This window comes from Danio aesculapii, chromosome 5 (genome assembly GCF_903798145.1).
Source record: "Danio aesculapii chromosome 5, fDanAes4.1, whole genome shotgun sequence".
NCBI classification, from domain to species: domain Eukaryota; kingdom Metazoa; phylum Chordata; class Actinopteri; order Cypriniformes; family Danionidae; genus Danio; species Danio aesculapii.
The window spans coordinates 51,515,912-51,530,866 of NC_079439.1; the positions used below are offsets into that span (position 1 = coordinate 51,515,912).

At 34.6% G+C, this 14,955-nt stretch overlaps 1 protein-coding gene across 1 annotated transcript in view; it reads left to right on the plus strand.

Annotated features, from left to right (window-relative positions):
* Positions 1-7,326: 7,326 nt before the first annotated feature.
* Positions 7,327-14,955, plus strand: part of tmem141 (transmembrane protein 141) — an 18,458-nt gene continuing 10,829 nt past the window's right edge. The window contains exons 1-4 of the mRNA XM_056458455.1: positions 7,327-7,522; positions 8,546-8,612; positions 8,845-8,928; positions 12,478-12,585. Coding sequence (XP_056314430.1) covers positions 7,469-7,522; positions 8,546-8,612; positions 8,845-8,928; positions 12,478-12,585 — 313 coding nt within the window. The 5' untranslated portion in view covers positions 7,327-7,468. The remainder of the gene's footprint in view (positions 7,523-8,545; positions 8,613-8,844; positions 8,929-12,477; positions 12,586-14,955) is intronic.

Consider the following 14,955-nt stretch of genomic DNA (forward strand, 5'->3'; position numbering starts at 1 on the left):
GAACTTGAAGGATGAGACAGGCTCAACGGCCATCCCATTAATGTGGATGGGATCATGTGAGCCTGTTCGTCCCTTCCTGAAGTCCACAATGAGCTCCTTGGTCTTATTGGTGTTAAGGAGCAGATTATTATCGGTGCACCAGGTGGCCAGATGCTGTATCTCCTCCCTATAGGCAGTCTCATCATTATTGCTGATTAGACCAATCACTGTGGTGTCATCTGCAAATTTGATGATGGTGTTGGATCTGTTCACAGGCCTACAGTCGATGGTAAAAGGGAGTAGAGGAAGGGGCTCAGCACGCAGCCCTGTGGTACACCAGTGTTGAGTGTGACGGTGGTGGAGCAGATGTGGCCTGATCTAACATTCTGAGGTCTGTTAGTCAGAAAGTCCATAACCCAGTTGCAGAGAGATGCGTTGATATCCAGGTCTCTGAGTTTGATCAGTAACTTAGAGGGTATGACAGTGTTGAATGCTGAGCTGAAGTCAACAAACAGCATTCGTGCATAAGTGTTTTTATTGTCCAGGTGTGTGAGTACAGAGTGCAGTGCTATGGAGACGGCATCTTCTGTGCTCCTGTTGCCACGGTAGGCAAACTGATGTGGGTCCAGTGTGGATGGCAGAGAGTCTTTCAGATGTGCCAGGACCAACCGCTCGAAGCACTTCATGATGATGGGTGTGAGTGCTACAGGGCGGTAGTCATTCAGGCATGTTGGGCTGGAGTGTTTCGGCACTGGCACAATAGAGGTGGTTTTAAAGCATGTTGGCACAGTTGCTAGGTTAAGCGACAGGTTGAAAATGTCTGTGAATACCCCAGTGAGCTGTTCTGCACATGCTTTGAGGACGCGCCCAGGGATACCGTCTGGTCCAGCAGCCTTACGCACATTGATCCGACTCAGTGCGGTGTAGACTTCTGAGGAGGTGAGTGTGATAGTTGAGTGGTCAGTTGAGGTAGTGTTCCTGGTGTAGGGTTCTGTATTGTCTCTTTCAAAGCGGGCATAATAGTCATTTAGCTCGTTCAGAAAGGAGACATTTGTGGCTGTGGGTGTGGACTGGCTGGGTTTGTAGTTGCTGATGGCCTGGATGCCCTGCCACATGCGCCGAGGATCAGAGTTGGAAAAGTGCTCCTCTAGCTTTAGCTTGTAGCAGTGCTTGGCCTTTTTGATGCCCCTCTTCAGATTAGCCCTGGAAGTGCTGTAGGCCTGTGCATCCCCTGATCTGAAGGCAGTGTTGCGTGCCTTCAGCAGGAGGCGCACCTCCTTGTTCATCCATGGGTTTTGATTTGGGGTATGTGGTGATCTGTTTCTGGGTTGTAACACTGTCTATGGTGGTGTTGATATATTCCAGAACAGAGGAAGTGTAACTGTCAATGTCTGTGTGAGAGCCACATGTGGCCTGGGAAGCAAACATACTCCAGTCTGTGTGTTCAAACCTGTCCTGGAGTGTGGAGTCCACCCCCGCTGGCCACACTTTGATGGTCCTCACTGATGGCTTAAAACGGTTGACGATGGGTGAGTACTTGGGGGTGAGAAACAAACAAAGGTGATCTGATTGACCCAAGTGGGGGAGGGGGGTCACAGCGTATGCTTCAGCCATGTTTGTGTAAACTTGGTCTAAAGTTTTGTTTCCCCTTGTGTGGCAGAAAATGTTTTGATGGAATTTGGGGAGCACTGTCTTTAAGTTTGAGTGATTAAAATCCCCCGCAACAATAAAAGCCGCCTCCGGGTGAGCAGTCTGTTGTTTGCTGATGGCTGCATGAAGTTCGATCATAGCGAGCTTGGCATCAGCGTCGGGAGGAATATAAGCAGCAGTTATTATGGTGGAGGTGAACTCCCGTGGCAGATAAAACGGTCTACATTTAACCATTAGAAATTCCAGGTTAACAGAGCAATGTCTCCCAACGATGACAGCGTTTGTGCACCAAGCTTTGTTAATATAAATGCATAATCCTCCGCCTCTGGTCTTACCGGAGTCATCCGCCGTTCTGTCTGCTCGGAATGTTTGATGCTCCATTAGCGATATAGCGTTGTGTGGTATCCCGCTGTTTAGCCATGTTTCTGTGAAAATCATGACATTACAGTTCCATAATCTTTTGCTGTGGTTGATGCGCAGTAGAATCTCATCCATTTTGTTCACCAGTGACCGTACATTGGCGAGAAAGATGCTGGGTAAAGAGAGCCGGTGTGGTGTTAGCTTTAGCTTGGCTCTTAGCCCGCCGCGCTTCCCCCGTCTTTGTTTACGTTCTCTGCGCCGCCTTCGAGCACTTTCGCACGGCTGGATAGGTCTCTCAGGCCCGGGTGTTCTGGCGATCTCAGGGATGAGTCGAAGATTGTTAATAAAACTGTCCGGAATGCACAAACCAATATCCAAGATGTCCTGTCGGGTGTACGATGTAAAGGCACTGCTGTTCTGCACGAACAGACCCGAAATGAGCAGGAATAATACTGCAAAATTGCAGAAACTGGAGAGACGCTGGGCTTCGTGAACTGAACGCGCCGCCATCTTGCCGTCGATGGAATCCCGACAGAGATATCAATGGAAGAGGTTTTAGAAAATATAAAAGGAGGAAAAGTAGTGAATGCAAAAATATTGATGGCAAACAAGGAGGGTCAGAGACAAGTTAGCATGTCAGTATTACTTACTTTTGAAGGGAGACTTCCAGATAAAGTGCAAATGGGATTTATAAGCTATACAGTACGAGAGTTTGTCCCGAAACCATTAAGATGTTATAAATGCCAACGTATGGGACACGTTGCTGCGGTATGTAGGGGTAAGTTGATATGCCCAAAATGCGAAGAGGAACATGAATATGAAAAATGTCCAGGCAATACTGTAATGAAATGTTGCAATTGTGGAGGCCCGCACAGTACAGCGTATGGAGGATGCGAAGTGCAAATTAAAGCACGAGAAGTACAAAAATATAAAGTTGAAAATAAAGTAACATATGCAGAAGTAGTAAAGGCCTGTGGAAATAGTGATAACAAACATAAAGAGATGATGAACAAATATAGACAAGAAAGCAATAAGATGACAGACCAGAACAAATCAAACTCTTGGGAAAGACCAGATGAAAGAGAACAGGGAATAGAAACAAGCAGAGATAAACATCAATGCTGCAATAATGAAAACACACTAGTAATGACAAAGGAAAACTTCTTGGTCTTTATTATCAAGATAGTTAATGTCACTGCTATGATGTCAAGCAGGACAGCTAAGATAAAAGTAATTCTGGAAGCAGCGTCAGAATTCCTAGGGATATCTGGAATGTCAGTAGAAAAGGTGTATGATATCTTGACCAAATCATCAAATGATGCTACTCAGATATCTGATTAGTTTGATGGTGATATGTGTTCTGCAATGGAATGCAAGAAGTCTCACAGCAAATGAACAAGAGTTAAAGAAATTCATTTCAAAATTAAAACACAAACCTAGTATAATATGTATTAAGGAGTCATGGCTTAAAGCAAATTTGCAATTTAGTATAAATGGTTATAGTTCTGTCAGGAAAGACAGGAAGGAAACGCAAGGTGGAGGAGTAGTAACATTTATAGAAGAAGGGATAACATACAGAATAATTTCAGATGTAACAGAATTGGAATGGGTTGGTATAGAGGTATATTATAAAGAAGGATCATTGGTGATACACAATATCTATAATCCATGCAATAAAATTTCAAAAGAATTGTTAGATAAGATTGGTGGAAGCACAGGGAAAAGGGAAATGTGGTGTGGGGATTTTAATGCGCACAATCCATTATGGGGTAGCATTAGAATAGATTATAATGGAGATATAGTGGAGCAATTTATGGAAGAGAGATCACTAGTATGTCTAAATACAGGGGAAGGTACCAGATATAAAAGAAAATAATACATCATGCATTGATTTAACGATAATTAATAATGAGATGGCAGGAGTATGTGATTGGCTTGTAATCAAAGAAACCAATATTGGAAGTGATCATTTTCCAATAATTTGCACAATAAGAATTAATAAATGCAAATCAGAGGTCTATTTATATAAAAAATGGCTGTATGAAAAAGCTGACTGGGAATCTTTTAATAATCATTGTGAGAGAAATATAAATATGGTAAATGAGGAAACTGTAGAAGTCTTTTATGAATCAGTAACTAATTTGATAATTGGAGCAGCAATGCAATTTATTCCACAAAGGAAAGCAGGTGTTAAAATTAAGAATATAACTTGGTGGACAGAGGAATGCAACAAGGCAATCAAGGAAAGAAATAAATTATTAAACAGCTAAGAAAGAATATGAATGTAAGCAATCTTATGGAATATAAGAGAGCAAGAGCAAACACAAGAAGAATAATCAAAAACGCGAAAAAAATAGGATGGAGGAATTTTTGTTCAACTATAGGAAAAGATACACCTATAGGACAAATATGGAATATGGTAAGGAATATGTGTGGAAAAGGCAAAAAATCATTGCAAATACCAGCTTTAATTGATAATAAAACAGTTGCTGTAACGGATATAGAAAAGGCAAATTTATTAGGGAAATCATTAAAAAAAATGTCATAAAATAGAATTAGGAGAAAATTATGAAAAATGCAGAAGAGATATGTTAGAAAATAATTTAGAAGTAATGAATAAGAAAAGTGAAAGTGATTGTTATCTAGATTTAGAGTTTTCAGTTAAAGAAAGTAAAATTGCATTACAAAATTGTATTAATACAACACCAGGACAAGATAACTTAAGCTATATAATGTTTAAACATTTATCAGATAAAGTAATAACAATAATACTCAAGTTATATAATAAAATATGGAAGGAGGGAATAATTCCAAAAGCATGGAAACAGGCAATAGTCATACCAATACTTAAACCTAATAAAGATCCACAGTTGCCAGGAAGTTATCGTCCAACAGCATTAACATCAAATTTGTGCAAATTAATGGAAAAAAATGATAGTTAAAAGATTGTCTTATGAATTAGAAAAAAAGGAAATATATAGTAAGTATCAATGTGGGTTTAGGAATGGAAGATCAACTATGGATGCTTTAATAAAAGTAAGTAATGATATAGAAAAAGCTATTAGTATGAAAGAGTGTATGGCGGTGGTGTATTTCGATATTGAAAAAGCATATGATACAGTATGGAGAGAAGGGCTGTTAATTAAAGTTGATAGATTAGGAATAAGAGGTAATATGTATAACTGGTTATTACAATTTTTATTTGAAAGAACATTTGTAGTACAGGTAGGATCAAAACAATCATCTGAGTATAATGCAGAAAATGGTATCCCACAGGGAAGTGTAATCAGCCCTGCATTATTTAATATTATGATTAACGATATATTTGACAATGTGGGATTTGGGATAGGATGTGCATTATATGCAGATGATGGTGCAATATGGAAGAGGGGACGTAATATTACGAAGGTTATTTCATGTATGCAGACAGCTATTAAAAAGGTAGAACAGTGGACTATGGATTGGAGTTTTAAAATGTCAACAAGTAAATCATGTTGGATGTTTATTTACTCGTAAGAGGAAAATTCTGGGAAATCAAGAACTACATTGTATAATAATGTATTAGATCGAGTGGAATCATTTAAAATATCTAGGTATGTGGTTTGATAAAAGGTATAACTGGAAAAAACATATAGATGAGATAGAAAATAAATGTAGGAAGGCTCTAAATGTGATGAGAGCAATAGCTGGCAAAGAATGGGGAGCAGAAAGAATGGGATTAATTACAATATATCAAGCCATAATTAGATCTGTATTGGATTATGGATGTATGTTTTATGGAGCAGCTTCAACAACTTTATTAAGTAGATTAGATAAATTACAATATAGAGCTCTTAGGATTTGTTTAGGTGCAGTAAGAACAACTTCAATTAATGCATTATTGGTGGAAGCAAATGAAATGCCATTAAATTTACGTAGAATAAAGTTGTCCATGGTATATTGGAAGTATATTAAAAGTTATGAGGGAGCTCATATTGCTAAGGAAACATTAGAAAATTGTTGGGAGTATGTAAATAAAAAAGGACGGGGATTTGGATGGAATGCAAATCAATTGGCAGAAAAGTATCAAGTAGCAAATATAGAGTGTAGTATGTCTTCTAAAAGGGGAGAGATTCCACCATGGATACTTCCTGAGGTTAAAGTTGATCTGGAAATAATAGAAAAGTTAAGGGATTGGGAAGAGATGGGTGGGATAATTCCAAAAATTAAAAATCATGTACAAGAAAGGTTTTATGAAAGTTTACAAATATATACTGATGGATCAAAAGACCCAGTCACAGGAGTTTCAGGCATAGGTGTATACATTCCAAAATTTAAGATAAACATTTCAAAAAGATTATCAGATAATTTATCAATTTACTCAATAGAAACAACTGCATTAATAATAGGACTAACGTGGGTGGAAGAAATATGCCCTGAGAGGGTAGTTGTTCGGATTCAGCATCAGCATTATCATCTTTAATTACTCACAGATCAACCAGAGAAGATTTAATTTATGAGGTATTCACAATTTTATATCGTATACAAAGGAAAGGAGGGACAGTAGGGTTTTGCTGGATACCTGCGCATAAAGGAATATATGGAAATGAAATGGCTGATAAACTGGCAAAGGAAGCATTGAAAAGTATTAAGTTAGATATCGGGGTTCTCTTAGGAAAAGGGGAAATTAAATCTATTATTAAAGAAAATATTAAGAAAGAATGGCAAGGAATCTGGGATAGAGACAAGAAGGGACGGCATCTATATAAAATTAAAAAATAGTAGAGACAAAAAGAAATGTATATGGTAGAAACAGAAAGGAAGAAGTTATATTAACAAGACTGAGACTTGGTCACACTGAACTAAATTCAACTATGTCAATACTGGGGGTTAAAGAAAATGATTTGTGTGATCATTGTGGAACCAGAGAAACCGTAGAACATGTTATGTTTGATTGCAGGAAATATATACAAGAGAGGAGGGAATTAATAGAATATTTAAATAATAATGGATGTACAGATAGAAACTTAGAATATATATTAGGGACAAATGTTAATAGGGATAGTTTAGGGTATAGGGTATTAATACAATATCTATATAACACAGGATTGAATATAAAAACGAAAGAATATAAAAAAAAAATATTTATATAATAATTTAAATTAAATGTATTAAAAGGACCCTGGGGGACTAAGTCTGGACGCAGGAGGAGCTGAACACGCAGTGCCAGCTGACAGCTGAGTCCTGATGGAGAAAATTAGGTAAGCATAATAGTATATATTTAGATATATATATTTATATGAACTGTAGGTGGCGGCATGTGCATATGACACCAGCCCGCCAGTAAAACAAAAGAAGAAGAAGAAGAAGAACCTAGCTTGTTACCCATTTTCGATTTTTTCGTACATTTGCGGAAACTTCGCGACAACAACAGCAACGCTCGACAAGAAGAGGTCTAATTTGTTTAACGTTATAGTTCATAGCCCATACTTGTAGCGCCATGGTCAATATTGGACTCAGCAAAGTCGATGATGCAATTGTGGCAAAGCACCCGGTGCGTCTATTTCATGTTGTAGTTCTGTATTTTAATTTAACGTTAATCCAATAACATTTTCACAATCGTGTACCGCTACAAGCGGTACAATTTTTTTTGGAGTAAAAGGTCATATAGAATGTATAATTTCTTTATGAATAGACACTTACCTTATTGTATAGAAACGTGTTAATTTCAGCTCGAATTGCATTAGGAATTGTAACACAGTATAAGTCAGTCATTTGGTTAGGATAAACTATGAAACACTACTTAAAGTGTATATATATATATATATATATATATATATATATATATATATATATATATATATATATATATATATATATATTTAATTTATATATATATATATATATATATATATATATATATATATATATATATATATATATATATATATTTTAGCTTATCCTGCTCACCAAGGCTGGATTTATTTCCTCAAAAATACAGTACAAATTGTTAAAATTGTGAAATGTTATTGCACTTTAAAATAACTGTTTAAGTAGTTTATCATTTAATTAAATAACTGATTCCAGTAATGTTAAAGATGAATTTTCAGCTTCATTTTTAGCTACTCCATTCTCCAGTCCCATGATCCTTCAGAAATCACTCTTAATATTTATTATTATTATTATTATTATTTGTAGTTGTAATATAAGCAATAATGACTGGAGTAATAATTTCATTTGAAACTGCATACAGTAAGAAAGCAGTTATGTAATTTTTATTTTTATTTTTTACAATTAATAAATGCTGCCTTGATAAACAGAATAATTTTCTTAAAAAAAAAAACTGACCCCAAACTTTTGACCGGTAGTGTGTGTGTGTGTGTGTGTATATATATATATATATATATATATATATATATATATATATATATATATATATATATATATATATATATATATATATATATATATATAAGCTTTTAACTCAATGACTTAAGATACATCTCGTGACAACTAGCCATAGTCTTGTCCATAATTCTATAATAATTTAATGATGGTGATATTTCATTGTCCTTAGGGCTTGCAGCAGTACGTTGCCTGTCAGTCTTATGCCTTCATGAAAGGCACAGCAAGCTTCGTACTAGGTTAGTTTCACATTTATATCATAAATAATAGTTGTTTCTGATCATTATCTGTGTATCAGATTTTTCTGAGAAAGGCCAGCCTGTGTTCTTACAAGTGTCTTCACTAGACATTCAAGAAAAATCTATTGTATATTATACTTGAATATGGTTTGCTCAAAAAGATCTCATTATGAATTCAGCCATTTTTTCAAAAAATTTTCTCTTTTATTTTGTCTTTTTCTTTTTTATCCAGGCACAGTGGGTTTATTTTTTGGACAGAGAGCACTTCAGAAAATAATCAAATATCCCCTTCAGTGGAACCTTTTTGTATCTATTGGTAAGCCTGATGCATGTTTCAGTATAATGCAAGAAAAGACTATTATAATAACTGCACATGATTTGTAATAATATAATAAATGCACAAAATAAGCATAAAACTTTAAGTGGTTGAAGCGACTAAATGACGGAAAACGCTGTGATTACAAATGTTTTATGATAATTTTGTTCACAACCAAACAAGAATACATTTATTGTAATAATTTATATAAAAGTATTGTTTTGTGCTGCAGTGTATTATTGAAAGTCAATTATATTGTAAACCTGCAGTGTCAGAGAGAGCTCTTTAAGAAAACGTATATTTTCAGAAAGTATCTTCATAAATTCATCATGTTTGCAAATTCTCGCAACACTTGCAGATTACAGCTGGGCAATGGATTGATGTGATCAATTTATGTGTGGTTTAAATTAGCAAAGGAGAATTCAGAGAAAATCGTCTGTAGATAGCTTTTTATTATTATTTTTTCTTGTGTGCAATTGTAAATATTTGTTAAACTGATATTTAAATAACAACTAGCAAGGTTCTTGAGGTTTTTATATCCTATAATTATATACTTATATGCTTAAGCTAGTTCTATAAATTAATTACCTTTCACACCACACATTTTTTTAATGGTGGAAAAAATCTATTTTAATCGTGAATTGATTTTTTTTTTTTTTAAATATCTTAAAAAACAAAACAAAAAAAAAAAAAACATATCGCCCTGCCCTAATGCAGATACAGAAATGTGCTGCAAATAGCACAGACCACAACACTGTCGGGGAACACCAAAAAATGACAAATCTGGCTGCTTCATACTTAAGAGTGAGTGGTATGCAAACAACAAAGAACTGTAGAGGTATACATAAAGGCTATTGAACAAAAGTAGAATTAAGGATAACAGAAATAGCATGTCTTGACAAGGCTTCTTATGCTTCAAATGAAGTTGTTAAAAATTGTTTTAATAATAGTTAATAATAGTTTGTTGGTAGGGAACTAGTTTACCACAATATTCCAGCTTTCTTAATCTGATGCTTCATTTAAAGGTTCGTCCATCAAATTTGCACAATATTGATATTACTCGCTGGGTTCATAGAGCTTGAAAGCATTAAAACCAGAAGTCCACTGTGCATTCACCATGTGTAGCTTTACCAAGAACAGTTATCATGCCGACAGGGTGCTTTAACATTAGCTGTTTGCCAGCACACATCTCTGGAAGGGTGGCATATTTTAAGTGAGCCTTTTTTAAGAGCCAGCCCGGATTTATATATATATATATATATTAATATATATATATATATATACATATATATATATATATATATATATATACATATATATATATATATATACATATATATATACATACATATATATATATATATATATATGTATATATATATATAGATATATGTATATATATATATATATATATATATATATGTATATATATATATATGTATGTATATATATATATATATATATATATATATATATATATATGTATGTATATATATATATATATATATATATATATATATATATGTATGTATATATATATATATATATATATATATATATATATATATATATATATATATATATATATGTATGTATATATATATATATATATATATATATATATGTATATATATATATATATATATATATATATACATACATACATATATATATATATATATATACATATATATATATATATATATATATATATATATATATATATATATATATATATATATATATATACATATATATATATTATATATACATACATATATATATATATATATACATATATATATATATATATATATATATATATATATATATATACATATATATATATATATATATATACATATATATATATATATATACATATATATATATATATATATATATATATATATATATACATATATATATATATATATATATATATATATATATATATATATATATATATATATATATATACATATATATATATATATATATAAATTACATTTGTTGTGCCTTCTATTATTTTCTGTAATCAGCATTTTATAAAAAAATATAATTTTATTTAAATTTGATTATATATATTGTTTGTTATATGTGTATACATATACAGACCGCGCTGAGTTTGAAGTAATCAATCAGAGAACAGGAGAAAGTGCATTACTTTGATCATTTTAATATAGCATATTAATAATGAAATCTAAAAATTATAATATAATATTGAAAGTTAATTTTAAGTTTATTAAGAGTTTATCTCGCGGCCCACCTGCAGGATTGCTGAGGTCCACCGGTTGAGAATCCCTGGACTAGAAGACATTTATTTATTCATTCATTATCTTTTCAGCTTAGTCTCTTTATTAATTTGGTGTCGCCACAGCGGAATGAACCGCCTACTTATCCAGCATATGGTTTACGCAGCAGATGCCCTTCCAGCTGCAACCCATTACTGGTAAACATCCTTACACACTCATTCACACACATACACTACAGACAATTTTAGCTTACCCAATTCACCTGTGCTGCATGTTTTTTGAACTTGTGGGGGAAACCGGACCACCCGGAGTAAACCCACGCGAACACGGGGAGAACATGCAAACTCCACACAGAAACGCCAACTGACCCAGATGAGGTTCTAACCAGCGACCTTCTTGCTGTGAGGCGAACGTGCTACCCACTGCGCCACCGTGCAGCTCCAGGACATTTATTATGAAGATAATTGCAAATATTTACCCAAACGTGTGTGTCCATTTGATCCATTTTGTTTTTTTATCTATACCCTTATCTCTTTCATTTAGGTTTTTTCTTTCTCACTGATTTTCTTTAAACTGGAGTATTATAATATATTCCCTATTCATATATTCATTGTCTCGCCCCGTACAGAAATCTGAAATGACCATATACTGCTGATACATTTGTATGTACATATTTTTTTAATTCTAACATGGAGTGAGTAATACACATTCATTTTTAGCCTTGGCTGTCAAGCTAACAAATAAATCACAATTAATCTTATGCTGGGTTTTAGCCTGCTCTGGAGCATGCATCTCAATAGTAACTTATCTAGCTTTTGTCCAATACCCCTCTCAACAAAAAACTCACCTCTCAGATATCCGACAATGCAGCTGACTCTATAAACAGGAAGCAGCAGGCTTGTATAACTTTTTGTGGCCCCCAACACATTTCCTAAGTAGTCTCTACAATTTGCAGCACATTTCTGTATTTGTTATGACTTTGTTGTTAAACTGATAAAGATGTTTTCCCAATTTAGTTGTGTTGCATGTGTTTTCATGCATTCAATTTGCATTTGAGCTCTCTCAACCACTTCCTTCAGCAATACGTTTCTCGCATTAAAACTGATTACATAAGGTGGAAAAATCAAAAACAAAAGTAATAAAACATTTCTTTTAGTCTAGAAGTATTACAACATTATACATTTATTACATTACAGTTGTGTGAAGTTTTTAGCATATGCTTGTAATAGTACATCATGTGTTTATTATTATTTGTGTAATATAATGTAATTACACATTGTTTTTCTTTGCACAGTTTCTTCCTCTGTATTCAGCTATTCAGTAACTCGCTGGGAAACCATGAAGTGCTCCGATGTCTGGTTATTTCTTGAGACAGGAAATATTCCTGACAGAAACTCTGACAGTAAGTATTTAGTCATTTGCCTACTGCTCTTTAGTAATATGTAGGTACAAACAGCTGGAATAATGTATCAGTTTAATATGTTACAGTGTAGACTCATGACCTAAACGATTCAATTGCTTTGTTCCTAAACTACAATACTTTCATCATCTTGTTTCTCAAATCGCAAGGACTTCAGTATTCATTGTAAAACGTATAATGCAAAATCTTCGATCCAAAAGCTAGCACACAAATGAAGGAGAAGGAGCTTAAGATGGACATGGCTACATTGTGGCCAGGGCTTAATTTGTGATAAAATTCGACCTCATTTTATCGGTCCCCCTGCTGAACCGCCCTCCTCCCCGTCCGCTGTTCACTTTCACTTTCTTCCACGACTTCCCAACTAGGGATGCACCGATACCATTATTTTGCAACCGATCCGATCTCGATATATTTAACGATACAGATCCGATTCCGATACTGTCGTTTTTTAAAATATTTTTTTAATTAACATAATACAGTTTCTATAGTTCTGGTGATAAACTCGAATAATATATCTTCTTTAGTAAAATAACAGACCTATCGGCCTACTGTATATGACAGATGGCACAATCTAACAAACATGATGCTTGCTATAAACTATAGGCTACATTATTTGAGCATTAATTATGACATTGATCTGATCTGTTGTGGTCCAGCTTATGTTTCCTTTTTAATATTAAGATTTTTCTTTGAAATCTGTAATAGGCTACCACTATTGACCCTAATCGTTGGTAAAATAATAATCAGCCTTTTAACAAAGCCTGATATTTTCCTGCAGGTTTGAAGCAAACTATACTGAACTGTCTGATGCCAGTTTTACTTAATAAACATTCCCTTGCCTAAACTCGCCACGAGTGAGACGGAGAAACTGAAAGAAGAAAAAAATATTTTTTTGTCTGAAAAATTATCATTTTGAAACTAATTTCATTATAATTTGCTTGTTTTAATGTATTTTTGTTGGTCAGTTATCTACTAATTAAACGAAGATTTGAGGTGAAGTTCAAAACAAGGTCCGCTTATGCTTCAGCGCACAAACTGACAAACTGGTCTGTTAAATAACATATTAATATAAATAAAATGACAGTGAAAAATGCACAGTTTCAGAGTAACCTCTATTAGGCTAAATAATTTCCTGTTAATGACAATCCATATTGTGCCGGGCCATCAGTTTCACTTTTAATAATTTAATCAACTACTTTGACCACAATGAGTCAGGCTTTACAAACTATTCGCAGCACTTAAAGTATTCCCCTTCGGAAGAATAAACTCAATCGGAAGGATGAGAGGACAGAAACTTATTGTAAGAATAATCTTACGGAGCAGCGCATGTCGCGTCTGCGCAGCCGGTGCCTGAATGACGCGCTTGAAGCATGACTGAGACAGCGCGTAGCCCTCCAATATTCGGACACTTCTAAAACAGCAGCACAAAGGGGAGAAATCAGTGCGTTGAGGATCTGTCCAATGTATTATTGAGCCTTTTCTCATTTAAAGTTTCAGGTAGGCATACTTTGTGTGTGAAGAGCAGGTAATAACCCTCTCTACTCCAGTGTTGCGAATGCAATCTGCTGATCTAACAGACACAGCGGAACATGATTTAGAAACAGCAATGAACTCTATGTTGCAGGTCAAAATGAAGCCATTTAATGCAAAACTAAATGCATTTCTCCACCGATTACTTATATCAACAGGAACAATTAGTCTTGGAGAAAGTTTTTCGTATTGTCATGAACACGACACGCAGTTTGAATTGTGAATGAATAAAGAATGATTGACAGGCGCAGCGAGGGAAGCTCTGAAGTAAACATGAATTTAAGCACTTGAAAATTCATCTGTACTTCACATTTAACTATAGAAAGGGATATAGTAGCCTACATGACAAATTTCTAGTGCCTTATAATAGGCTAACTCCGTGGCTTTTGTTGGCTTAGGATTGGCACCAGCTGGCCGATACCCGATCCAGCAAAAATATGCGGTATCGAACCGATATCCGATCCAAATATCGTGACTGGTGCATCCCTATCCCCAACCCTCTTCACTTTCAAGTGCGACACCCATCCACTACACACTGCCAAACCACCCCCCACCGCCCCCCACCCCCTCCGCTTTCCACTTGCGTACGTGACACCTCTCCATTGTCGAGATACATGCCGGATCCGTTACCTCGATCTGTTCCAGGACCTCGCAATTCACAAATTAAGCACTGACTGTGACTGTATGCAAGCAAAAACTAAATTAAATGGCACATTTCCTAGCATGCCCCTTTTTTCTCAAACATGCTTGTATTGTGATATATTTTGACTTGGACCACATTGTGGAGGAGTCTTAACATTTGTTTCTTTATCTAGAGGAAGA